At 54.9% G+C, this 24434-nt stretch overlaps 2 protein-coding genes across 3 annotated transcripts; both read left to right on the top strand.

Annotated features, from left to right (window-relative positions):
• The first annotated feature begins 3371 nt into the window (after window positions 1-3371).
• Window positions 3372-20009, top strand: ZFP91 (ZFP91 zinc finger protein, atypical E3 ubiquitin ligase). Of its 2 annotated transcripts, none has more exons than XM_082760946.1 (11): window positions 3372-3800; window positions 4266-4291; window positions 10825-11040; window positions 11253-11289; window positions 11756-11848; window positions 12324-12446; window positions 14706-14756; window positions 15279-15357; window positions 15525-15639; window positions 16133-16232; window positions 16569-20009. In XM_082760946.1, the coding sequence occupies exons 1-11, from the start codon at window positions 3481-3483 to the stop codon at window positions 17077-17079; spliced, it is 1671 nt and encodes a 556-aa protein (XP_082617072.1). In that variant the 5' UTR covers window positions 3372-3480; the 3' UTR covers window positions 17080-20009. The 2 variants fall into 2 exon arrangements, with proteins under 2 accessions (XP_082617072.1, XP_082617073.1); XM_082760947.1 differs by having other exon boundaries at window positions 3374-3800; window positions 11759-11848.
• Window positions 20010-20889: 880 nt separating this feature from the next.
• On the top strand, window positions 20890-22475 carry CNTF (ciliary neurotrophic factor). Its single transcript, XM_082762471.1, has 2 exons — window positions 20890-21180; window positions 21398-22475. The coding sequence occupies exons 1-2, from the start codon at window positions 21064-21066 to the stop codon at window positions 21869-21871; spliced, it is 591 nt and encodes a 196-aa protein (XP_082618597.1). The 5' UTR covers window positions 20890-21063; the 3' UTR covers window positions 21872-22475.
• Window positions 22476-24434: the final 1959 nt, after the last annotated feature.

Genomic DNA, 24434 nt, shown 5'->3' on the forward strand with positions numbered 1-24434 from the left:
CCAGAAGCCACCTGATGTGTGTGACAAGAGGTGGCATCGCCATGCAGAGAGCACCAAAGCGTGGCACTGTGATGGAGATAGGCCCAGGGCTGGTCCGCCTCCTCCAGCACAGCCCGGCCTTTCCAGGGGTGTTTCTCCAAGCCTTGGACTCAACTCCCAGCAGAGCCACCAGTGTTTCCACCAGAAGCACTGATCACCAGTCTCAGCCATTTACCCGCCACCGGGACATTTTTGCTCCTTCTGAGCCCCGCTTCAGTCTCCGGGCTCCGTGGGCGGCCATTTCAGGTGCTGCCACAAGGCCTCGCGTGCAAGGAGGCGACAGAGCCGTGGGTGTGCGCTGGCACCCTGCCCAGCCCCAGAGAAGCAAGCTCAGCACCTCGCTGCTCAGCCTGGTCAGGCACAAAAACCCTTCCCTGCTGCATTTAGCCCCGCTGCCATCTGAACAACAGGCTGCTGGTGGGACCAGCACCATCGCCCGGGGCAGCACGGCCTCAGGAGCACCAAAACATGTGCTTCTCTTTGGGCAGTGGGGCCAGATCTTCTTCCAGGTCCATCCTCTCCACAGATAAGCTCACCCGGTGTGCCACGGGTGCTGCAGTGCCCTGCACAACCAAGCTGATGCGCTCTTGCCCCCTTCTCACACATCACTGGTCCCATCTGCACCACCGGGGTGAAATGGGTTCGAATTGAGCCCTTCTGTACCAAGCTGGCACACCACGGTTCATTCAATTACTGCCGCTCTCCAGAGTGGTGACAGCTCTTTTGTTGTCTGCCCACAGTGAGGACATTCAGCCGGGCACTGTCTCCAGAAAAGCCACGTGGGAAGCCAAACTGCAGGTCCCGTGATACCAAGAGCCAGCCGAGAGACAAGATGAGGCAGTGCTAGCTTGTGTCACTCCCTTGCTGCTTCTTAGGGCAGGACCATTGCATCAGGCACTTCCCTTTCTGCAGATAACAGAACCTCTGTGGAAGATTTGATTTACTCCCCCCCCTTTCCTCTGTGATGATTTAACCCCTAATGTAAGCATTGTAAATGAAGCTTTAAATTCAGATTCTAAAGTTTCACATTATGAAACTCAAGGCCAGTAGAGGCCGATGGCTGAGCTGTGTCCCGATGATCTGAGCTGTGTTTCCATGCAGTGGTTTAGCCGAGACATTTTAACAAGAGTTAAGCAATCCCATGCCCTGCCTACGGAGGAGAAATTAAGCCACAGAGCGACTTGAGAATAACCACCCACAGCAAGACTCCCTGGTTTTAAATAAAACGGGTTTCATTTGAGAATAAATGGAAAGTCATTTCATGTCAGAAAGTACGGGTTAGCTGCAGCAGAACAGTGACTTCGGAAGGTGATGTCAATCAGGTTTTCATCTAGACGGGTCTTTGGGGAGAGGAGGAATATTTTCACCCACTTACAATACAAACAGCAACAGCAGACATTACTTAAATTCTTCCTGGGATTTTTCTCGAGGAGAGAAAGAAACTTTTTAACCGAAAGAAACCGAGCAGAGCGACATCGGGCTGACAAAAAGCAAGAGCCAGCCAAACTGCCTCTTTGCTCAAAATGAGCCTCAAACCACTGAAGTAACCAACTCCGAAGAAAGTTTGTATATCATCCTTAAAAAATGCTGCTGCCAAGACCGCGGGCTGCCAGCGCTTTGGCAGGAGGCTGAATCAGCAGCCTCTCGCCTCGGCCTGGGAGGGACGGAATGGATCCCTCTGCAAGGATCTTGAACTTTTCGGGTTCTTTAAGTTTAGCATCAGGACATACACTTCCTCCCCGTGGCCTGGTGCCTTTGCCAAGATGAATCAGACTGTATGCGTTTCTCCACAATAAGCTGGTTTATTAGAGCACTCCCAGGAAATGAGGAACGTAAATGTGGAAGGGAGGGGATGAGGAACACCTCATTCTGCACCCGTGGTGGGGCACCCTTCCCAGCAGGGCACGTCTTCAAGGGTGCCACGAAAGGCCTGATGGAAGATGTGCCCCTGTGGAAGACGTTTTGCTAGCACAGAAACTTTTCCCAGAGCTCAGCTTGCCCTCCGGCCATGTCGACACTCAGTATCCCATGACACAAGGGGCTGTGGCCCCTGACTGGGAAACTCTCTGGCCAAACGAACCAGGTTTTGGGGCGCAGTGCTGTGCTCCCTGCCTGCCTGCTCCCTTGCCACACGCCCTGTGCACGTTGAGATGTAACCAACGCATCCTCAGGGTGCATGTATTTTATCTAATTTTCTTTTGACACAGGAGGAAGGCCGTCTGTTGCACTTTCTGTATTAGCTTGTCTAAGATAGGATGCAAAAGCACTGCAGTTCTATTGCGGTGCATTTGTTTATTTATTTATTGCAGTGTGTTCTATATAATGTTGAATCCTGTGAGTTAAACGAAACCCAACCAGTTTAGCCAAGTTTTTCAAGAACTAGGGGAAAGCTGTTTTTTTTTGCTGTGGAAGTGTCATCTTGTACTGCAGACCGTGTGTTTGGGGGAAATAACTCTGTTTTTTGGACATAACGAGCGAGGCTCCTCCAGCAGAGCCCTTCCAGGGGCTCGGGGTGCTTGGTGGCCGTCCCCCCACGGCCGGGGGGGGGCTCAGGGGGTGGCGGGCGAGCCGTGCGGGCCGGGCCGAGCCACGCTGGGCGACCCCGCGAGGACACAGCGAGCCCGGCAAGGCGGGAACTACAACTCCCAGCGTGCCCCGCGGCCACTTCCGGCCAAACAGACACCGACCCCGCAGGCGGGAACTACAACTCCCGGCACCCCCCGCGCATGCGCGGAGGCGCGGCGGAAGCGGGGCGTCTCCCCTCAGCGCCGGCCCCGCCCCCCTTGCGCCGGCCGCCATTTTGTCACCGACTTTCACCCGCCGCCCGCCGGGGCGTTTTTTTTTTCTTAAAGGCGAAGCGGCCGCACAAAGCCGGCCCCGCCGCCGGGGCCGCGCCGGGCCGGGCCCTACCGGCAACCGCCGCGGCGAGCGGCCGGGAGGCGGCCGGGGGGGCGGCGAGCGCTATCGGCCCCCCCCCGAGCGGCCTCGCCCGCCGGCCCCGGGCCGCAGGGGGCAGCCGGAGGGGCGCGGGCGGCGGCGGTAGGAGGCGCCGCGGGGAGCGGGGCGGGCCCGGGCCGGGCCGGGGGCGGCGGGGCCGGTGCCGGGAGGGGGGGGGCTGCGAGGGGAGGGGGGGAGCGTGAGGGGAGCGAGCGCGAGCGCGGCGGGCTCGACTGCGCCTGCGCGGCTCGCGGCGCGCCGATTGGGCGCTTGTCCCGCCGCGGGGGCGGGCGCTGCGGGAGCGCGGCCGCTGATTGGCTGGGAGGCGGGGGGAGGCGGGGAGGGGAGGAGGGGGAGGCGGGGCTCGGGCTTCGCACCGCCTTGCGATTGGCGGCGCGGGGGCGGGGAGGAGGGCGGCGATTGGGCGAGGCCGCCGAGGGGGCGTGGCGGCGGGGCGGGAAGCAGCGCGGGGCGGCCGCCGCAGCCACTCCGCTCCCCGGCCCGATGCCGGCGGGCGGCGAGGAGGGGACCCCCGGGCACGGCCCGCCAGCCGCCCCCCCCGGCCGCCGCCGCCCCGCGCCCGCCGCCGAGCCCGGCGAGGACTCCGGGGGCAGCCGCGTGCTGCGGGGCGGCCGCGAGCGGGGCCGAGCCTCCGCCGCCGCCGCTTCCTCGGCTTCGGGGGCGGCCGCCGCCTCCCGCCGCCGCAAGGCCGAGTACCCCCGGCGGCGCCGCAGCAGCCCCGGCGCCCGAGGAGCAGCCGCCGCCGCCGAGCAGCCCGCGGCCGAGCCGCCGCCTGCGGCCAGGAAGGGCGCCCCCCGCCTCGGGTGAGTATCGGCAGCGGGAGCTGCCCCCGGGGGCACCGCCCCCTGCCCGAGCCCCCAGGCGGGGTGTGCCGGGGTCGTTCGTCCACGGGGGGGCGGCTGCAGCCCCGTCCTGAAGGGTTTTGGGGCTGGCAGCCGGCCCTGTGTGCGTACATCCCTATAGCTATCGATAGCGGGGCTGCTCGGTGCCCCCCTAACAGCGGGGCTCCTGGGGTGTGGGTCTAAGCAGCGTGGGCAGGGCTGGGGCTGGTTGCTGTGCTCTTACCCCGCAGCTTAACTTCCCCCGGGTGAGGCAATCCCTGCTGCTATAAGCCTCTGCTCGCTTCAGCTTCCTCCAGATGAACTAACCCATACTGGTATAAGGGCTTGGAATCACCCTCTTGAGAACATCTCCATCTAACACAGTTTCTTACTTCTGCTGCCCCACGATAAGAACTCTCTCTTACAATTACCTTTTATATTTTCCAGGTGCACGGATAAAGCAGCTGGTAAAGGTAAGGGCTCAACGCTTGTTCGTACACTTGTATTCCCTCCAGAAAGTCAGGGCTTTCCCATGAAGGTAGCCAAACATCTGCTGAATCGCCCTTCCAGGGAAAGCTCTGTTGCTTGGTGACGTGCGGGTGCTTTCCAAGGTCTCTCCCAAGATTGTGGAACTGCAGCAAGCTGCCAAGGAGGCTTGCATGTGCCCAACTTGCAAAAACTTTATTCCAAATAACCACTAGGGTGTTACTTCGCTATCAGAAGCTGAGACCATACGGTGCGGCGGTTTGACAGCTCTCGAGCAGCTGGTAAAATCCATGCTGGCATCTGTTCTGCTGCTGTCAGGAGTACAGGTGTGTGTGCTCAAGGGACAGCTGGAAGGTGGATGGAAATGAGAGCGCTCAAATATTTACGCTTGTCCTTTTCTCACCTCGCAGTACTGAGCGGGTGGTGAATCTCACGCCTTGTTATTCCCTTAGGGATGAAATCAAAGTCTGGGGGGAGACGTGGGAGTGGCTTAATGAGCCTTATTGAGAAGGCCTTAATGATGGGGAGCAGTGGCCAGGAGCAGGAGCTTTGTTTCTCCACTGTGAGCTCTGTACGTCTGCATAACAGCTTTCTGTAGAAAAATATTAGAGGGCCTTGCTCCTCACCCAGTGACTTCTGAAACAGTCGTCCCCCCACATTAATAAATAAAGAGGTTTTATGCAGTGTTGGTTTAGATCTGGTACGGGGAATCGTAACAGGATGAAATAGCAAGGGAGATCGTAGACCTGTGCAAATGAATTCACCTTCTCTGCTGGAGCCGCTCGGTTGTTGTTTGCTGGCTTTTGTGCCTAGACTTTACAGGTTGCTTTTATTCATGTAGTTCTTGAACTCTTTGACTTTGTTCCTACGAGTCTATAACTGTATTCAGCTCAGGTATTGAAATCTGTCACAACTGTAGTCAGTGAGGTGTACTTTTGCAGACCAAAACAGAATTAACCAATGTGTGTTGAGCTCAGACCCCACAAACACGTACATGTTTGCTGTTGACTCCATCCATCCGTCTACACCGTAAAAACTTCATCCTTCTGGGCCAAACTTTGCTGGAATATGTTTGTTTTTTTTTTTTTTTTAAAAAAAAAACAAAAACAAACAAAAAAAAAAAAACAAAAAAAACATGGCATTGCCATTTAATATGTGTAAAAGAAGTGATATCAGGAAATATTTTAATGGTGATTGCCAGTGTTTTGAATACCTGTAAGTAGAAACGTTTACCTTGCTGGATTGCCCCATTTTTACCACAGTTTCTCAGCGTGTCCTTGGAAGTGGCAGGCATCTGGCTGCTGATTCCCAAGTTTGGTGTCTTTGGAGAGTGCCTTCTTAAACTTGGGCCTCTGAGAGGTTCGCTTGACCTTGAATGTGAGATTAAGAAAAACATTTATTACGTTTCTTGAGTCTTTATTATTATGAAACTTGCAGCCGGCATAGATGCCATGAACCTTTGCGTGCAAACTGGTGTCGCAGTAAAGTGCTGGGTGGGTCTGGTGGAGACTGGGAACGTCGTGTTTGCAGCTACCGGCTTGCCTTCTGACATGGGATTAATTCTCCTTCCGTGGCGGTTTGTAGTACAGGATAACAGCACAACGCAAAGTTTTACATCCAGGTTGGAACATTATATTTGCTCGAGCTCAGCAGTTGCTGTTGGTGTGTGCATGCTGGGCGAGCAGTTGGTGCGAGTGCAGCGCACCGTGACATCCTGAGCATCTGCTGGAGAGGTGGGGAGCCTGGCGCACCAAGGTTTGTCCAGTAACATCTGTAAGATCTTATACATCATATTTCGAAGTGAAATCACCACTGCTGCTCTCAGAAAAGGAAGGCCAGAGGCGATGGCTGTGATGCCAGCTGATTTGTGCCGTCGGTCGTAACCAAACTGCCGTAACAGCAGAGCAAGTCGCCAAGGTTTGTGTTCTTCACGTGGAGCCACAGGATCCAAGGGTTTGCTGCTCGTTGGCTGCAGAGCAGAGCACAAAGGTCCGTCAGTGCAGGCCCCATGGGAAGCTTACTGCAAGGGTAAAGTCGAAGGTGTGTTGTGTCAGAGCTGGCATGAGGCTGTGCCCTGCTGCTGTGCACCACGGCAGCTGCAGAGTCAGCGTAGCGGTGGTGTTTCCTGCCTGGCCTGCTTAGTCATGCGAGTGCAATATTTCCTTCGTGTGCTCCTGTAGAATATTGGTGACATAAGTACAGTGTTTAATCTTTGCTTGAAAACGGATCCATACAGCTGTATAAATCCCATCCGACTTTCTACGACGCTGCGTGCTCTCGTGGAAATAATTCTCATTTCTGTTAGGCCCGAGTAATTACTGGAATATAGATTTAATGAATGTATTCCGTGTCCTTCACTCAGTGAATTGAAAATCAGGTGCTTATTGTGCAGAGAGCGGGCATTAGCAGGAGCTGGGGGGTGGAACGCTGTTTGTAGGTGTTCCCAGCTTTGGAGAGCTCTCTTGGTGATTTGTTCCTCGCTATTTCTCTTCCTGCTCTCTTGGTATGAGGCTACTGCAATGTGCTTTGTGGGTGGCTGGTATTTTAGCTGTGCTCCCATCACGCTGGCTTTCGGGCTGTGCTGAAGGGGAAGCCAGAGAGAATTACTTCAAGGACTGGGAAATGGTGTGGGGAACACGAGGCTGCTCTCTAGCAGCCTGCTTCTAACAGAGAAAAGACACAAGCCCACAAATTCAGAAGAGATGGAAAACTTTAGGGCTTGAACCGTACAAAGCTGAGCTGTAGGATAGATAACTCGTATTACACCTCGTTATTTGTGTTCTCAGAGCTTCACGCTGCTTTGGTAATGACTGCTTTTCCTGAGGCGTTTGTCAGTGTTTTGAAAGAGATGACACGACTTATAATCAAGCCTTCTAAAAACATGCTGCATTTAAACAGCTCGGGCTGCCCGAGCCTACTCCGACTCCTGTGAGGATTTTCCTGTGCCCTGTACGTTCAACTTCACAGATATTTTAGGGGGAAAAAAAGCTATTCAGATGGAGGCTTGCAGTAGGATTCATTTCCTGACGGGTTTGTTGGTTGAGCCATCACCACATGGGGCATTAAACATGTTTTACATGTTTAGTATGTGCAATTAAAGCAGTGCTCAGACAGGTGTACACGTTGTGATACAGTTGGTTTTATACCAGTCACTCTGAAACTTAATAATTCATAGTTCATTCTTTTCCCTTAGCATAGTTGTACGAAGAAAGGTTCATGTTTTATTGCTGCAGGCTCACAGGGGGCGGGTAAATAAAAGCTTGAACATCTGAACAAGTGTGGCTGGAAACAGCTGATGCAGAGTACCAACAGCTCCGATTTCTGGGAGTAATCGAGTGGATTTTCAGGTGCCAGCAGGGCAGAGCTGGAAGGCAGCAACGCGTGGTACCTCTCCTACAAAGGCTGGCTCTTGCAGGCTGTGGGATATGTGATCACTGCTCCGGTCCTTGTTCCAGGCACGCTCTTAACGCTTGCTGCGTCCAGTGGTAGTAAAAACAAAGGCAGTAAGCACCTGCCTGTGGGAAGATTGGCCTATAAAGTGATGCTTTTATATTTATTTATATGAATGGTGTGGGACCCTGGGATGCCCAGCACGCTGAGTGAGGATGGGATGCTACCGGGTAAGCTCTTGTAGAGAAGTAGAACAGTGCCCAGAGTCTGTTCTTTTGGTAACCCGAGCTACTACAACAGAGCTACAGCTCTGCACCTAATTTCGTCCCAGGTTTCCGTCTTTTTTTCCCTTTTCTGACTCTCAAATTAATGTACCTCCATCACTGATTGATGTATTTTCTGTCCCGGATGCTGTTAGCTGGAATGCAACTGGGAAGGATCAGCAGGATGGTGAAACTACCCCAGAATTCAAGAAACTACCCCAGAATGGCAGCTGCTTTTATCATGAAGATACTTAGTTAAGGGAGAGTTCAAGGCAGGAGAGACTCCAAGGTTTGACCAAAGGATCAAAAGGACCGGTAGGATTTCAAGGAGTGGATTTTTCCCTGTATCTCTTGACTGGCTTCCCGTAAGATGCTGGCACCCACCCAGCCTGCAGCTGGCTCCTGCAGAGGCAGCTGGAGGAGGCAGATCTCTGCACGGGAGGGACTGCAAGGCAGTGTGAGTGCAGGGGCAGCTGCAGCCTTTCTAATTTGAAGTTTTCTTTGTTTCAGACTCGAGACACTAGAGCAGCATCTTCCTTTCTGAAAGGACAGAGCCCGATTAGCTGTAGTGACAACACTCACTCTGCTTATCTTATCTTGCTTCTCTCTGTAATTAGCTGAACCCTGTGAGCTGAGGAGCACGTGGGCTTTGGTGCAGACACGTTTGTGGGAGGAGAGGGGCAGCACAGTACTCACCCACACGGCCTAGGCTTGGCCAGGTCAAGTGTGGCACCCAAGCCAGGACTGAAAATAGCTGTAAGGTTAATTACTGCAAGGTGAAGTTAATTGGGAAACATGGGCATCTCTTAAGGGTGACAGATGAGGACAACCACGATCCTTAACCTAGATGCAGATGTGAGTGCTGCTGTGTCCTGCCTAACCTCAGAGGTGTGTGGAGGAATCCTAATTGTAATTTTACCATTTCAGTTGTAGATTGATCCTAATTTTAATTGTAATATCTCTGGTGAGCCTTGTGATCACCTCTAAAGCCAGATCGGGTGGGTTAGACAGCGGAGCAGCGCGGGGAGTTCTGCTCTTCTCTAAGACAGCTGCCATCACTGCTATTCCTCTGTTTCTGGATGTGCAGGCTGGGTCCCTCAGAAAGCTGCTTCTGTGAATTAAAAAGGGAATTTGGATATGGGAAAGAGACTGGAAACTCAATTAAAAAAAAAGAGGGACTTCCTGTTTTTCTATTTTAGATTTTAGGCAAGCCCAAACACTTGTAGACAGTGCTGAAGTAGATGTAAAAGTAAAAAATGAGAGTTCATGAGGAAAGGCTTTAATATTAAACTCCCTGACCTCAGAGAAATGAGGCCTAGCTGCCAGGTGAGCGGTGCCTCAGGTGTGCTTCGTAGGAATCCATTCTGAGGGAGGTCTGCTTCAACTCCCTAAGTGTGATCTATAAAATAGTAGTTCTTACCAAGAAATCACCACGTGAATGATCTTCCAAGGGAATAACCATCTTCTTGAGAGCAGCAGCGTGTGCGAATGCTGGTAGAAAGGTAGTGCTTGATGGGAAAACTCCTGGAGAATGGTTTCAAAGTGGCTTTGAGTTCGATTTACCGTTCAAAACTAAGGATGATCACAATGAAGATTTGAAACCAACGTGAACTCTGTCTGTTTTATGAGATCCATACACCTTTTTTGGCTTCCTGGTTGCAGTTCATGCTTTGATGAGGGACTTGGCTGTGCACGTGTAAGACATCAGACTTGGTTGCTGTTTCACAATGAACTTGTGGAGCTTTGTGTCCTATATTCCTTCTGATTTTTCAGAGGTTGGTGATTCCAGCTCAGTTAATGACTTCTGGAATGAGGGACCCAAACCAAACAGCATGCTAGAAGTTCAGCTGAAAAGGTTTGATGTGAAATTAGAGCAGCATTTGCCTGGGAGGGTCCCTCTGGAGATCTCTGGTCCTGGGTTCAACCCAGAGTGCCCATCCTATTGCTCAGGGGCTTTTTCCTTCCAGGTCGTGAAGCCCTCCAAGGATGTGGGTCACACAGCCGTGCTTCCAAGCCCCTCTTCCAGCCCGTGACTGTCCTCTTGGGGCAAACTGCTGGTGCTTGAGCAGCACAATCCCCCAAATCAGACAGCTGTGTAAAGGGATTTAAGGAAAAAGGAGGGAGTCAGAGCTGAGGCTAGAGCACAGGCCCTGTGCCCCACTGCGGGTGCTTTGTGTGCTGATGCAGAGACAAACCTGGAGTGCCGAGCCTAGCCAGCTGCTTGGGATGGGTTTCTGTAGCATGTGATTGGTGAAATATCAAAAAGCATTTGAGTTCATCGAGGCCTGGTGTTCCAGCAACCACCAGAAAGTGAAATCAGGTGAACCGTACTTGGAAGCCTTAATTTTTAAAGGGATGAACTTGCTCACCTATAATTTTCGGCAGCTCTGTTATCTTGCCAAAGCGTATCTGGAGGTCAGCCAAAAAGAAACCACCTGCAGAAGCCATAAATGAGTGCAGAGACCTCAGGCTAGCGGTGCTTGTGATGCGTCTTGCTCTAGCACAAGAGCAGAAACATCCAGTTTGGATTCCTCTGGATCAGTACCAGGCGTACGTTTTGGATTAAATATGTGCTTAGGGGATTCTCCAAACACAACTTTTAATACAGACCAATTCTGAACCTAGTCTGTCATTAAACAGTTGCTGAGGTTTACAAATGGTTGTGTTGCTCAGGGGAGATCAGAGCCAGCAAATAATTGTCCTACACACCTTTATCAGAGGCAAACATGAGCTATTTTTAATATTTGTGTCTTTACTTGGAGGCAGTGGGGAACTGTGCTGTTCCACACCGTGCAAGGGGCATGAAATAACCGTGACGTTCACCTTTATTCCCATTAGCACTAACGGGATCGCAACGTGTGTTTCAGATCCCAAAGAAGAGAAGGAAGAGGAGGAGGTTTCCAGCCTCCTCAGCCATGGCTCTGCTGCCGGCACAGCCCGGCCCAGCAGAAGCTGGCGCAGCAGCAGGTCGGCCGCCGCGGCCCGCCAGCGCGACACCGAGAACTCGCGTGCCTCCAGGTCCAAGACAGGCTCCCTGCAGCTCGTCTGCAAGTCAGAACCAAACGTGGACCAGCTCGAGTACGGTACGTGGGCAGCCCTGGCTTGGAGGGTGGGTGCTGCCTGGAGACAGGCAGATCCTGGGGACCTCTGAAGGGAGCTGCATGTGGCCGGTGCAGGCGTGGTGCCTCCTGCCACCAGTGCTCCTGGTGCTGAGTGGTGGTGGAGGTATCTTGAGACAGATGAGCTCACTGCAGAGATTGCAGGTTGAAACTTACTGGTGGCTTTTTCCTTTCAGAGGTCACAGAAGAGCATCAGTCTCCAGCTGGAATCAGGTAGGAAGCTCTTACTTTGCAGTGTTTCTTCATATTTTATGTCAAGATGGGGGAAAAACACAATCTCAAGCTTTTCAAGGGCTTGTGACATGGTCTGTGGAAAGAATAGTAATTGTGCTCATGCAGTCCTGAACCTCTGTATTTTTGTTTTGGGTCCCTGATGGACTGCAGGTGTCAGGAGGTGTGGTGAAATGTATTTGGTAGGGGTGGGCATCTCACCTCGTACCTTTATTCCTTCTGCTGTAACTGGTTGGGCTCACAAGAAGGGGCTGCTCTGCCTAGTCTGTCTGCTTTGGCTGTCATTGTGCTCCTTAGGCAGTGCAAGCTGTTAGCTTTCCCCAGTCACGTGGGAAGAAAAAATGCAGTGTAAAAGTGTCATTCCTATCCCGTAGGGTGGTGCATGAATATTTTTGCAGTAGTGCTGAAATTGCTGCTGCTAAGCTCCTCTGTTCTCCTTTTCTCCCAGCAGCGATGACGAGGAAGAGATCCTTGTCAGCGAGGAAGAAGTTCCCTTCAAAGACGATCCAAGAGATGAAACCTACAAGCCCCATCTAGAAAAGTATATTAGATTACCTACTTGCTGTTTGTAGGCCAAGAGCAATTGTGACATGGTAGTTGAAGCTTAATGTGACCCAGAGAACCTGTGTGACTTGCTGAGGTGAAATGGCTCCCATTGAACTGTTTCCCTACTGCCTACAGCTATTGGGACCATTTTTCTCTCCTAGTTTAAAGCTATTAGAGCCCTGCTGGCTGTCAGGTTCTCCAGTGATCCTACTTCCCAATTAGAAAAAGGGATTTGATTAAAATGTGAACTACTACCCAGTTTTTGCTTAAATCTCTGTAAAACGCAGACGCTACTTTTTAGTAGTATGGAAGGAGAGAAGCCCTTGGTGTTAACATGTCAAAGAACCAGGCACTGCCAGCCAGAGGTGCTCAAAAGAGGCTAAGAGGAGAGAGAGGCATGAGGGTGTCTTTGAATACATGCAGGTGGCCACTTAACATAGGAGTAATACGCTGTGGTTGTGTCTTTGTAGGGAAACTCCAAAGCAAAGGAGAAAAGCTGGCAAGGCAAAAGAGGAAAAAGAGAAGCAGAAAGAGATTAAAGTAGAGGTAAAAGAAGAGAGTGAGTTTCATGAAGATGAAGAGCCACCAAGGAAGTGAGTAACATTCTGGAACTGTATGTACCGGTCTGTATTATGTACTTGGCACTCCTGGTAGTGTACAAGGGTAGTTTTATTATTGCGTTCCCCCTTCTGGGTCTGAAAGAATAGGGCAGAGCCTCTTGTTCTTACAGAAGTGCAGCTTCCTAGTGTCTTGCCTGTGTTTGGCAAGGAAAAATGGTTCATGTTTTCATCTAGTTTAGGGAAAGTTTTTCCATAGTGTGGTTTAGTCAGCCTACCTGGATACAGGCACATCCTGTGAAATACTCAGAGTTCTTAAAAAAAAGAGGCTTCAGTTGTGATGTCTGAAGTGTGTTAGGCTTATTAGACTGTGTTAGAAAGCAGTCTGGGAAGGCCAGTTCTCTTCTGCTGTGTGCCTGGAGACGGATGGGAGAGCACTCTGTATGCATCAAGTGTCATTTTAGCATGTTTGGGACTAACTCAACAAAGCCCAGGAAAAACAGCTGGGTTCTGCCCCATTTTGGAGAAATAAAGCGAACAAACTTGCATTGCCTAGTTGGTCACTGGTACTTGGAGTGGAGCCTCGAAATACTTGAGTGTCCTCTCACTTGAACTCAATTCTGCAGCTTGCCTTCTGGCAAATGAGAGAGGTGGGACTTGTGTCAGGGTCCGAATCATTGAGGTAGGCTGGAAAAAAAAACTTTTGCACTTGATCTCATCCATGAGAAATGGGAGCAAATGTGGCTCCCTCTGCTGGCCTGCGGTGCGGGGCTTTGCACACCTCTGTTGGAAGTTCTGGTGCTGTTTCTAAGCAGCCTTCTGTAGCAGGACTGATTTATTGTGGAGGGAAGTACAGATGTTTGTGTCTTGGAGAAGGTTTTCTCCTCCTAAAGGTGGCCTTCGGAGACTTGTGGTTGTGTTGCTGGATTGGTGCTGCTTTTGCCCATAAGAACCCGTGCAGCTTCTGAAGGCTTGGCCTGAATGCTGAGTGCCTGCTCAGCTTGTTTACTGGCATGGCCTCGCCATCGATAAAGATGTCTCAGTACAGTCCAGAAAAGACTGACTGCATCAGCCTGCTGTTAAGTGTCTTGGTGCAGCAGTATGATTGAGCAGGCGCAGTGTTTGGGGTAGAGCTATTGCTTGGGGCTTGGATTTCACATGTAAGCGCAGGTCTGCTCAGAGCACAGACCCTGTTTTGTCTTGACGGGTGTGTAAGCTGTTACAGTTAATTCAGACAACTGAAAAATAGCTGCTGGACCATCAATCCCGTTCTTCCTAGCCTCCCAGACTGATGTGTTTCACGTGGTGTGAAATGTTGCCCAACAGAGCAGAGGAAATAAAAGGCACCATCAATTCTGGACTGTGTAGGCCAAATTATATGTTGATAAAAAATTCATTAGGATATGGGAGGGCTTGTGAGAGCAAACCACACAAAGCATTTACTTTGCGAGAATATTGCCTTCCTCTGAATCTGCATCAAACTCGGTCTTTATTGATTTATCTAGAGCTTGCATTAATGAGGCAATAGCTTGCTAACTGTCTGCAGCAGCGACTTATAAGAGCAGAATCTTGTGTGCTCACGTGCAGCCTGGAAAGGTCTGAATTTAATCAAGGGCTGCAAGTTGTTCAGACAGTCGCAGGTTTAAAGGAAAAATGTGAAGCATGTGAAGCCTGGCAGAGGGTTTTTAAAATAGCAGTTCCTCACTTTATTGTGGCAGGAGACTTGGTAATTTGTGACCACAGCCTGCCGGGCTGTGGCTGCCTGGTACCTGTTCGCTGGCGTTTGATGGGTTGGGGATGGTGGGGCTGAGGCAATGCAGGAAAACGTTCTCACTGCTAGGTTTGGCACTAGTCTTGCAACCACAGCTCACTCGGCTGTGTCGGGAGTGGCAGAGTGGTGTGAGATCTGCCACAAGCCACCAAATGCCATGCAGGAAAAAGCGTGACCCAGGTATCAAACATGTCAGGATTGTTCTTTCACTGGGACTGGTCTTCTGTGTGATGCAGGAGCTGTGCAAATTGCAGGGACAATTCAATGAAGGCCTGGTTACTTGCTTTCCTTAGGGCACCTGCCCGTCTACCCCAGGAGTAATAACTCCTTTGAAACTCCTTTGAAGCTCATCAGCCACTTTGATCCAGAGCAGGTGCCTGTTTAATCCCAAGTTGCTGGGTGCAGTGTTATTTTTCAGCCTAAAATTGCAGAAGAGTTCTGTAGTGTTGTAGCACACTGCTGAAAACCTCTGCCCAGTACCAATGTGAAGAAACCTCTTTGAATTCTCTCTGTATCTGCTGCAGGAGGGGAAGGAGAAGAAAGGATGACAAGAGTCCGAGGTTGCCCAAGAGAAGGTAAGTGACACCCCTCTACTCAGTTGTGTTCTGAAGAATTGTTCCTCGTTGTCCTACACAGATGTTCATTGTCTTAGAGGCATCTCTCTCTCACAATACAGAAATCTGCATTAAAGGGAGAAAAAAAATATTAGCATGTACTGACTTCCCTGCTTTTTTTTTTTTTTTCCATTTTTTCCCTGTGGGTGTTAAGTTTGGTTTCTTCCCAGCTGTTTTTTTAACCTTTCCTGAGTTGACCCCTGCCCTGGCAGTGTACAGGGGTAAGGTTTAGGGGAGCCTTGCATCTGGGTTTTTTTCAGTTCTGGTGAAAGCCCTCAGATGTTTCTAGGAACAGAGCGGACTCTTGGCCAGAACCTCTATCAGCACAGCCCGAACAGGAATACTGGAGCAGTGATCCCTTGCTCTCACGTTACCAACCTGCTCTCACGTTACCGAGCTGCACTCACGTTCATTTATCTCACGCTGCCTTCCCTTGGGATTTCTCAGCTGACCTCTCTGCTCGTTTCCTTACCGACCCCTTAGGAAGAAGCCCCCGATCCAGTACGTCCGCTGTGAGATGGAAGGCTGTGGCACCGTCCTGGCTCACCCGCGGTACCTGCAGGTGGGCTGCGATGTTCTGCTGCTTCCTGATGTGTGTGAGGGCAGGGGAGGGCCATCTGCACCAGGGCCTGCCACTGTGGAGGGGGGCCATCAGGGATCGGAGGGCTTCAGCCATCATCTAAGCTGCGTAAAGAGAGCTTAAAACCTTTCATTTCTCTTCTTTTCCAGCATCACATCAAGTACCAGCACTTGCTGAAGAAAAAATACGTCTGTCCCCATCCCTCCTGCGGCCGGCTCTTCCGCCTCCAGAAGCAGCTCCTGCGGCACGCCAAGCACCACACAGGTACAGGGAGCTGGGAGACAGATCCAAACTCCTCCTGGAACAGAGGGAGGGTGGAGGGGAAACCTCCAGTGCTTACGGAGAGAGTGAGGCTAAGGCAGGTGGTACAGACTTGCAGCAGTGGGAGAATATTACTCATTTCCAGATTACAATCTTCTAAGGAAATGAAAGGAAATGGGCCGTAGAGTTCTCGATTCACCCTCTGGCAAGTATCATTCAGGGGTTCTGGAGAGGGATAAAACTAGCCAAGCTTTATCCTAATTTGCCACCCTTCAGCACTGGTCAGAATGGCTAATTAGCTCGTAGAGTCCTAATCATGCCTTAACTCTCCATCAGTTTCTGTGGTGTCCTGTGGGACACCTCCTCCCCTGCTGTCTGCTGGCCTCCCAGCACTTCTCGTTCTGCTGCTTCCTGGGCAGCGTTGCCTACAGCAGGAGGGCAGGGAGAGCCAGCAGGGCTGCAGGGGAGTAACGCTGCGACTGGTGTTGCTTTTCAGATCAAAGGGATTACATCTGCGAGTACTGCGCCCGGGCATTTAAGAGTTCTCACAACTTGGCGGTGCACCGAATGATCCATACGGGCGAGAAGCCCTTGCAGTGAGTACCTCTGCCTCTCTCACCCTCCCGAGTGACCCGTGGATATATCTGCTCCGAGAGCAGCTCTGAAGGCAGGGCTGGGACCTGGAGTCCCGGCTCCCTTTGAGCACGCAGCTGTGGGAGTGTTTGGATTGCTGCTTGTTGTCTCACCTGTTCCTTCAGGCAGTGCCTCAGATCTGAGGAGCGTGAGTAAGCCCCTGTAAATATCTCTGGAAGAGCTGGCGCCGTGGTGGCATCCCCTTAATGAGCCCCTGCTGCTTTCCTGGGCTGCCTGTGTCTGCACAAAGGCGTGCCGATGGCCCCTTTGTCGTGACCCCCCCTTCTCCCCTTCCCCAGGTGTGAGATCTGCGGGTTCACCTGCCGGCAGAAGGCCTCCCTGAACTGGCACATGAAGAAGCACGACGCCGACTCCTTCTACCAGTTCTCCTGCAACATCTGCGGCAAGAAATTCGAGAAGAAGGACAGCGTCGTGGCCCACAAAGCCAAGAGCCACCCCGAAGTGCTCATTGCCGAAGCACTGGCCGCCAACGCGGGCGCCCTGATCACCAGCACTGACATCCTGGGCACCAACCCCGAGGCCATCGCGCCGCCCACCGACGGCCAGGGCCTCCCCCTTCTTCCCGACCCCCTGGGGAGCGCGGCCCCGGCGGATTGCCTGCTGCTGAACCCCGACGGGATGCCCAAGACGTATTGCGGCGGGGCGGAGCGCGTGAGCCTGGTGGCTGACGGCAAGCTCTTCGTGGGCGGCGGCAGCAGCGCGACCCCAGAAGGGCTGGTCATGAACACAGAGATCCTGGGAGCCACCACGGAGGTGCTCATCGAAGATTCAGACTCCACTGGACCCTAGTGGGCGGGGAGCACGTGGGTGCTGGGACAGCTCGGACTCTGTATTTAAAAAGGAAAAATGATGGAGACGCGTGTTGAAAGAGAGAAAAGCTAAGCAAAAAACCTAAAATACTAGTAAATAACCGAAGGGTCTGCTCTCCTCCGGCGTGGATCACGGCACGGCCTCTTTCTCCCAACCACTTCTGTCTTGTCACTGCTCCTTTGTAGGAAAGGGGCACGCGCTGCCGTTACCAGAGCAAGTTGGACCGAGCGACGGATTTCTCTGAGGGAGGGGGAATGGCCGAAACCCTTCGCTCTGCCCCAAAGCGATGCCTTTCTTGACGTGGCCCCGCTAGGAAGCGTTTCGGTGCGCTCTGGACGAGTTTCTTAGGACTCCCTTCCGCCCCGTGGTCCCGACTTCTATGCATCACTGCACTCTGGTCCTTGCAGTCTCCTTCTTCTTCCTGGGGCTGGGAGGTTGGCTTGGCACTTTAGGCCCCCTCGGCAGGGCGAGCTGCGGAGGAGCGAGCGCGCGTCCCCGGCCTCGCCGCGCTGCTCTGCTCCGTCTCTGGCAGGAAGTTGAGGGAACGCCCTGGCTCGTAGATCATGTTTGCTCGGAGAGGCCCCGGGGGCTACGGGAGCCCTGCGTGGGAGAGAGGCAAGGAGGAGCATCCCAGTTTGACGACAGTAATTTGCACTTTGAACATGTTTCGTTTTTGTGTTGTGGTAACGAGATTCCTTATTTATTGATAAAAAAGGGTCGGTATTTTTTGAGTTCTGTTCTCGGTGGGTGGGGGTGGAAGGGGTTCGGGCTGTTCCCCAGGGAGCACGCCGTGCCATCCTGACCTCCGCTGGGAGGAGAGCTGAGGGGAGGCAGTGCTCCGGAGTCAGATCTGTCTCGTAGCTTTTCCAGAGTAGAGGGAGAGCCCGGAGAAGAGCCTGCTTGCAGTGGGAGTCTTTGCGGCAGCGTTTTAGCAGGAGGATGAGGTGAGTGCTGGAACAGCTGGCTCTTGTCTCCTTCCCTCCCAGCTCCTCGCGTTAAGTGCTCTTTCTGCGTCCCCTGACTCTCGCAGGGAAGGACATCGTTAGCCAGGAACTTGTTCTCGTGACTTAGGGCCGTTGTGAGCCGCTTGCTGGTGGGGGATGCCGTGCTCCTCATCCACCTCTGCCTCTCCTTTCCGGGTCTAGGGGAAAGATCCAGAAGCAGAGACCGGGTCCGGTCGTCTCAGGAGAATTTATCCCAGGCGATTAGGCTGAGGGAGGAGGAGGAAGGGGCCGTCGGCTCGCTCCCTGCCTCTGTTTTAAGGGAGCATTGTGCAGCTGCGTGCTCAAAGCTCCTTGCTTCTGCACAAAACGCTGCTGCTTTCCCCAGAGCCTGGTAGTTTGAGTGTCGCCTGCTGGCGTAGCTGGGACAGCCCCGAACCCTCGGAGAGGCTCGCGTGGGATGTGACACGTCTGGTAGTGAGACTCGGATCTTTCTCGCTCTGTTCTCTGAAACTGTGTGTGGAGACTCAGTGGCCTTGAATTCTTAGTGTTTTTTTTTCTTTGGAAGAGGTGAAAAATAACCTGGGCTTTTCGTTTGTTTACTTGTTTTCTTTCTTTCTGTTTGGTTGGGTTTATGTGCTTGGAACAGAGCCCCAGTGTCTTGTCCAAGCGCACGGTCAGCAGCATCGGTCTGTAACACGGCAGCCAGGCAAAATCGGGTATCTGGGGTCTGGAGAACAGCAATAAAACGTGGAATTCAATTGGAAACTGACTCTAAACACCCACTCTATCCCCTGCCCTGCCTGGAAATCCAGCTGTGGCCCGAGCCTGAGAGCTTTTATGGGGTCGTTTGTCCTGATTTCCCCTTTCCCTTCCCCACTGACACTGACGTCTGTGTCGGAACAAGCCAGAACGCTTCTGGTGGTGGGGCAGCTTGTGCTCGGGCAGTTTGCAACCCTGGCAGCTCGTGATCTGGGTGTGAGCATCCCCCGTGGCTCCCGTGCTTCTCCTGGGGGTAGGCAGGAGGGCTGCAGCACCCCTGGGCAGGCAGCTCCGCGAACACCCCGCATGGCAAACATGCAGGGGGTGGTGAACCACAGGAACCCGTTTCCTTAGTAGGGGTGATACAACCCCTTGTTTAGATCAATTTATTGTGATTTCCAGGGAGAAGTTTTTGGGTGGCAAGCTGGTTTTCCCCTTCCCCATGCCCCTTCCTAACTGACGGGGCACAAAGAGAGGATCAGACCTGACCCTGCTGGTTTCACCCACCAGCAGCGAGGGTCTCCTGCCCGGGGCGGTAGGGTCAAACACCTCTCCTGCCTCAGACCCCGCTGCCTGTAGGGGATGTGCCAGCGTAGTCGGGGCTGCCTGCTTTGCCCCCGGGTTGCTGCAGCCCCTCTGCTGCTTTCCATGCCCTGCCACCGCCCCCCCGGAGGAGCGGAGCCGGCAGAGCCTTGCACAGAACACTAAACTAAAGGGAGAGCTTGGGGTTTTGTTCTCCGAGACCGACACTAAAACGCTTCTGGGCCATCAGCTTGCTCACCAGCGGTGCTGCACCCCTCAGCACCGGGCTGGGAGGCGAGGGAGCCTGCCTCGGCCTGCGCCTGCCCCTGCTGCCCTGAGCAGAGCAGTGCAGTCGTGGCAGCGGGATCCAGCAGCTTGCTCGCCTCCCACCTCATTCCTGGCCTCGAGACCTCCGCTCCCTGCCTCGCCCTCCCCTGCGCCCCCTCATAGCTTCCCTTTTTTTCTTTTTCTGGTCTCGGCGGGGTGCCTGCCTGTCCTCTAACCACAGCCTGCTCGCCCTGCTGCAGGAGAGACTGGTGTAACTCCTTCCCTCTGCCCTTCCGTGCCCTACAACTGACACAGCCCTCCTGCCGCCCCCCTCCTCGGCGTCTCTCCTTCACTCGCATGCAGTTTGCTTCAATAAATTATTGTAGTAGTTTGCAATAAACTTCTTTTTGTATTTTCCCCTGTATTTATTTATTATTACTATTTTTTTTTCTTCTCCTCCCTGGGAGGGAAGCCAGGGCCTTTCTCCTGCAGGCGTGCGGAGGGGTGGGCTGTGGGCAGGGGGCTTGGCAGCGCTTTCTGCAGTAGCCACCAGGTGGCACCGGTGCTGCTGGGCTAACCCGGGGGGGCTGGGGCTTGCCCCCCATCCCTGCTAGCCCCCGAATCCCCCTTGGTAGCCCTGAGCCTCTCCCCGGTAGCCCCAAGCCAGGGCAGGGCTCGTAGTGGTGCGGTTGTAAAGGGAAGCTGCTTTCCAACTCCCATTTTTCTCTTCATCTGGGTAACACGTAACCAAAATAAACATCTTGAGGAAAAAGCAAATAAACCTAAAAAGGGCTGGTTTTTGTGTGGTGCTTGTGTTTTGGAGGGGGGGGGGGAATCAAGGGCCTCCTCCTCGCGGGCTCTGCTTCGGGGCAGGCCCCTGCAGGAAAGGGTGGCTGGGAAGAGGGCAGCAGGCAGGGCCCTGAAGCCCCAGAGGGTTTGGGGTGAAGCCCCCAGGGGTTTGGGGTGAATAGCACAAATCCCACAGCTGGTGCTGGATGTCCCCGTGTCCCCTGTGCCCTGCTCAGGCCCCAGGCTGCCGTCCCCGCTCAGCTGTTGAGCAACGTCCCGGCTTTGCTCGCCTCTTCCCGGCAGCGGTTTCCCGTGCTCTGGTCCTAGTAGGGGGAACGGGGCCGGGGCTGGGGGCTGGTTTCCCTGCGGGGAGGCAGGAGAGGGTCCGAGCCGGGGCTGGGAGAGCCTCCTGCTGCTGCTGGGCGAGGCCGTTCCGGGCAATAGGCTTAGCGAGTGGCGAAGCGTGGGGGAATTAGGGCAATAATCTGTGGCTGTTGATCCCAGAGGCGGGAATTCGCAGCGTCGTGCCAGGCCCCAGGCGCGGAAGAGGGGGAGAGCCGGGCCAGCGGACGCGTGAGCAGAGCCGCCGGCTGGAATGCACCAGCTCAGCACGGGATTGTCCTTCCCGGGCCAGGCGGGCGCCGCGCCGTGAGCCCGGAGCCCCGGGACGAGCGCCGGGGCCATGGCAGCAGCAGACACCCCCTCGGCCAGCACCCTCCGGCACCGCGACCTGTGCAGCCGCGGCATCCGCCTGGCCAGGAAGATGCATTCGGACGTGGCCGACCTCCTGGACATCTACGTGAGTTCATCTCCGCCCGCGCCCCGAGGCTGCTGCCGAGCTTTGGGACAAAATGCTGCCGACGCCTCGGCCTTGGGGTCTCGTCAGTGCTCGGGTGACCTCCTGCCTTTCACCTTCTGCCCCCGTGCCCCAAACCATCTTGGGGGCTGTCGAGGGTCCCTGTTTCTCCCGGCACAGTTGATCCCTGCACGCGTTGTTTATTTTTTTCCCCGCACAGGTGGAGCGGCAGGGCTTGGATGCCTCGGTGAGCGTGGCGGCGGTGGAAGGGGTGCCGGCGGCGGCGGTGGAGCACTGGAGCGAGCAGACGGGGACGCAGCGGCTGCTGGACAACCTGGCGGCGTACCGAGCCTTCCGCGCGCTGCTGGCCCAGATGCTGGAGGAGCAGCGCGAGCAGCTGGGCGATGCCGATGCCGCGCTGGGCCGGGCGCTGGCGGCCGTCCTGCTGCAGGTCTCGGCCTTCGCCTACCACCTGGAGGAGCTGCTGGAGCTGGAGAGCCGCCGGCCCCCCGGCGACGATGGGGACGGGCCCCCCGCGCCCCCTCGCCTCAGCCTCTTCGAGCAGAAGCTGCGGGGACTGGGGGTGCTGCGGGAGCTGGCCCAGTGGGCTGTGAGGTCCGTGAGGGACCTGCGGCAGCTCGCCCGGCCCAGCCCCGGTCCCAGCTCAGCCCCTGGCACGGCCGAGGGCCAGTGATGGCTGCACGGGGTGCGGGGAGCCCGGGTCTGGTTAGGGTTTAGCAGGGGGGGCCGTCCAGCAGGACTCCTTTCCCACCCCTGCTGAGGGCTGCTCACAGTCACAGGGGTTTTGGGGTGGGGGCGGACGGGGGGGAGCACGCCACTAACCCCACAGCCCCCATGCTTTTGGTGCCGCTCCCCAGGGGCTCCTTTTCCCAGCTGGGGGGGCAGAGGCACGGGGAAGGAAGCCCTGGAAGGACAAGGCTCGGGATGAGTCTGGCTCTGCGTGCTCGGGGTTTGCAGGACCCAGAGGCCGCAGTCCTTAGTGAGCAAGGTGCCATGAGACTTGTTCGCTGCCTCTTTTCACGGCTTGATGCTGCTTCACGAGGCAGGGAGCTGCAGTGGGGCTCTCGGAGAGGCAAGGCGGGAGCCAAGGGATGTGAAACTAGCACCTGGTGGAAGGAATTGTAGCCCTGTCTGCACGACCCAAGGCTTTGCCCCGTTCGGGTGGTTCCTTTTCCTTCCCCGCCGCCTGCTCCTGCCCTGTTGGTGTTCTCTGTGCGTTGAATTTCTGCTCTAACTGCTTGGGGGCTCATTGGGGAGGGGGTGGCGGGGGGGGGTTTGTGCAGGATGGCATTTCTCAGCTGCTCCCACAATCCAGCAGAGGGGATCTGCTAACCGAAGGCTGACTGGGAAGACCCTCCGCGAGGAGGCTGGTGCCCCCAGGCCACAATTAGGACTGGAGATGGCCTGGAGAAAGGAACAGCCCCAACCTCCAACCTGCATCTCGTACCCTGCGAAGGGAGCAGCCCTGAGGCTTCTCAGCTGCCTTGGCCATTGTTTTTTATTTTTATTTTTTTCCTTGATGGCTGCTAAGTGAATAAAGTGCCTGGGAGATCTGCTGGGGAGCCGTGACTTCTTGGAGGAGGAGGAGGAGGGATGGTGGGACTGAGCCTCGCTGGGCTCTGTGTGGGCTGCCCTGCTCCTGCCTTCCTCCCTGCCCCCTGAGAGCAAAAACAGGGGGTCCCCACTCCCCGGGGTGTGGGGGGAGAGTCTGGGAGCGTGGTGTGGGCATGCGGCTTGGAAATGCCCAGCCAGCCCTGCACAATGCAGCTTTGTCCCCGCGGGCGCTGGAGGCGCCGGGCACGGTGCCCGCTGCAGCACCAGTGGCGTCTGCAGGGGCTGGGGGGCACCGCAGGGGGGGGCAAAGGGCAGGACAAACGGGGCCACGGGGCTGGGGCCACCCCACAGGGCAAGGGTGCCCGGCGTGTGGGGCGTGAGGGTGCCTGCTTTTGGTGGGGGACAGCCACGAGGCAGGGGCTGCACCTTGCTCAGCACTGCTTGCTGCCTGACAGCTGCTTTGCAGCTCAGAGCCGATTGTGTGCAGTGTTTCTACCTCTGTGCACTCGTGAACAACAATTTCTGGCTTTTTTTTTTTTTTTTTCCCCCCAGAATTAGAGAAAGTCCCTTCTCCAGCAGACGTTTCTCTCTCCCGTGCCTCGTTTGCTCTGTGCACTTGCCACCAGCTTCCCTTTCTCCTCGTGCCCCCTCGAGCCCAGCAGGGGCCAGGGGCTCTTGCCCTCCCCGCCTGCTTCCCCTCACCTCCCACAGGCAGGATCCACAGCTCCGATCCCATACCTGCCTTCTGGGACACGGGATGGTGGGAGCAGCCCCTTTCATCCTGCAGATACCCAAACATGAGGCGACATTACTGTCCCTGGCACGGGGCCCTGCACCTCGACCTTCCCTCAGCACGGTTTGCGTTAGGAAGCCCGTGTGGTGCTGGCGATGCCTTGAGAGGGCCGCCACCATGACCAGGGCCGGCGTGAAGAACCGAGCTGTCACCGCGCACCCCGCGGCCCGGCTGATGTTCGCTGCCAGCTGGGCGAGCGGCCCCGAGCCCGGGGCTCTCCCTGCCAGCAGGGCCCCGGCGCAGCTGTGCTGACACCCGAGCCCCCCCGGTCTCAATTTCAGCTTTTCAGCCGAAACACGGGCAAGAAGCATGAAGGAAACCATCCCAGGGAGAGCTGCCGGCTCCTGTGGCTAGCCTCCCGTGGTGGCAGTAGCCCCGTGGCTAACAGAAACCCACCGGGAGCGTGCTTTGGGACGGGAGAAGGGATTTGTGCAGGAAAACGTGCTGAGGGGCCGATGGGGGGACTTGCTCCCACTTCGGCATTTCCCTCCCGCTATTTGTCCCCTGTTCACAGCTCAGCATCGCCCCAGCTAGTCCCCACCTGCTTTTTCCCCTCTTTTTGCCCCTAATTGCATCCTCCCCAATGGGCTTCTCATCGCAGGCAGCGGTGGCAGACGCTCCAAGGGGTGAGAAGTGCCTGGAAAATAATATTTATTGCCTGGAAAACAGGATTTATCGCCTGGGAAATAATATTTATAACCTGGGAAATAATATTTATCGCCTGGAAAACGGGATTTATCGGGAGCTGAGCCCCCAGTGATGCCCTACAGCCACAGCGCCCCCATGTCCTGGGGGAGGGTCCCCTCTGAGCACGCCAGGCTGGGGAATTTGCCCAAATCCTGCGGGTACGAGGCGTGGGGGTGGCGATCCTTTAGTTTTTTGGGGGTGA

The sequence above is a fragment of the Aythya marila genome (genome assembly GCF_965140915.1).
Source record: "Aythya marila genome assembly, chromosome: 5".
NCBI classification, from domain to species: Eukaryota; Metazoa; Chordata; class Aves; order Anseriformes; family Anatidae; genus Aythya; species Aythya marila.

Excerpts from the sequence above, each read along its gene's own strand:
- ZFP91 (XM_082760946.1), top strand. The coding sequence starts at position 3,481 with ATGCCGGCGGGCGGCGAGGAGGGGACCCCCGGGCACGGCCCGCCAGCC. Across the intron at positions 4,292-10,824 it reads GGATAAAGCAGCTGGTAAAG|ATCCCAAAGAAGAGAAGGAA; the intron begins GTAAGGGCTCAA and ends CGTGTGTTTCAG. Across the intron at positions 14,757-15,278 it reads CCGAGGTTGCCCAAGAGAAG|GAAGAAGCCCCCGATCCAGT; the intron begins GTAAGTGACACC and ends CCGACCCCTTAG.
- CNTF (XM_082762471.1), top strand. The coding sequence starts at position 21,064 with ATGGCAGCAGCAGACACCCCCTCGGCCAGCACCCTCCGGCACCGCGAC. Across the intron at positions 21,181-21,397 it reads CCGACCTCCTGGACATCTAC|GTGGAGCGGCAGGGCTTGGA; the intron begins GTGAGTTCATCT and ends TTCCCCGCACAG.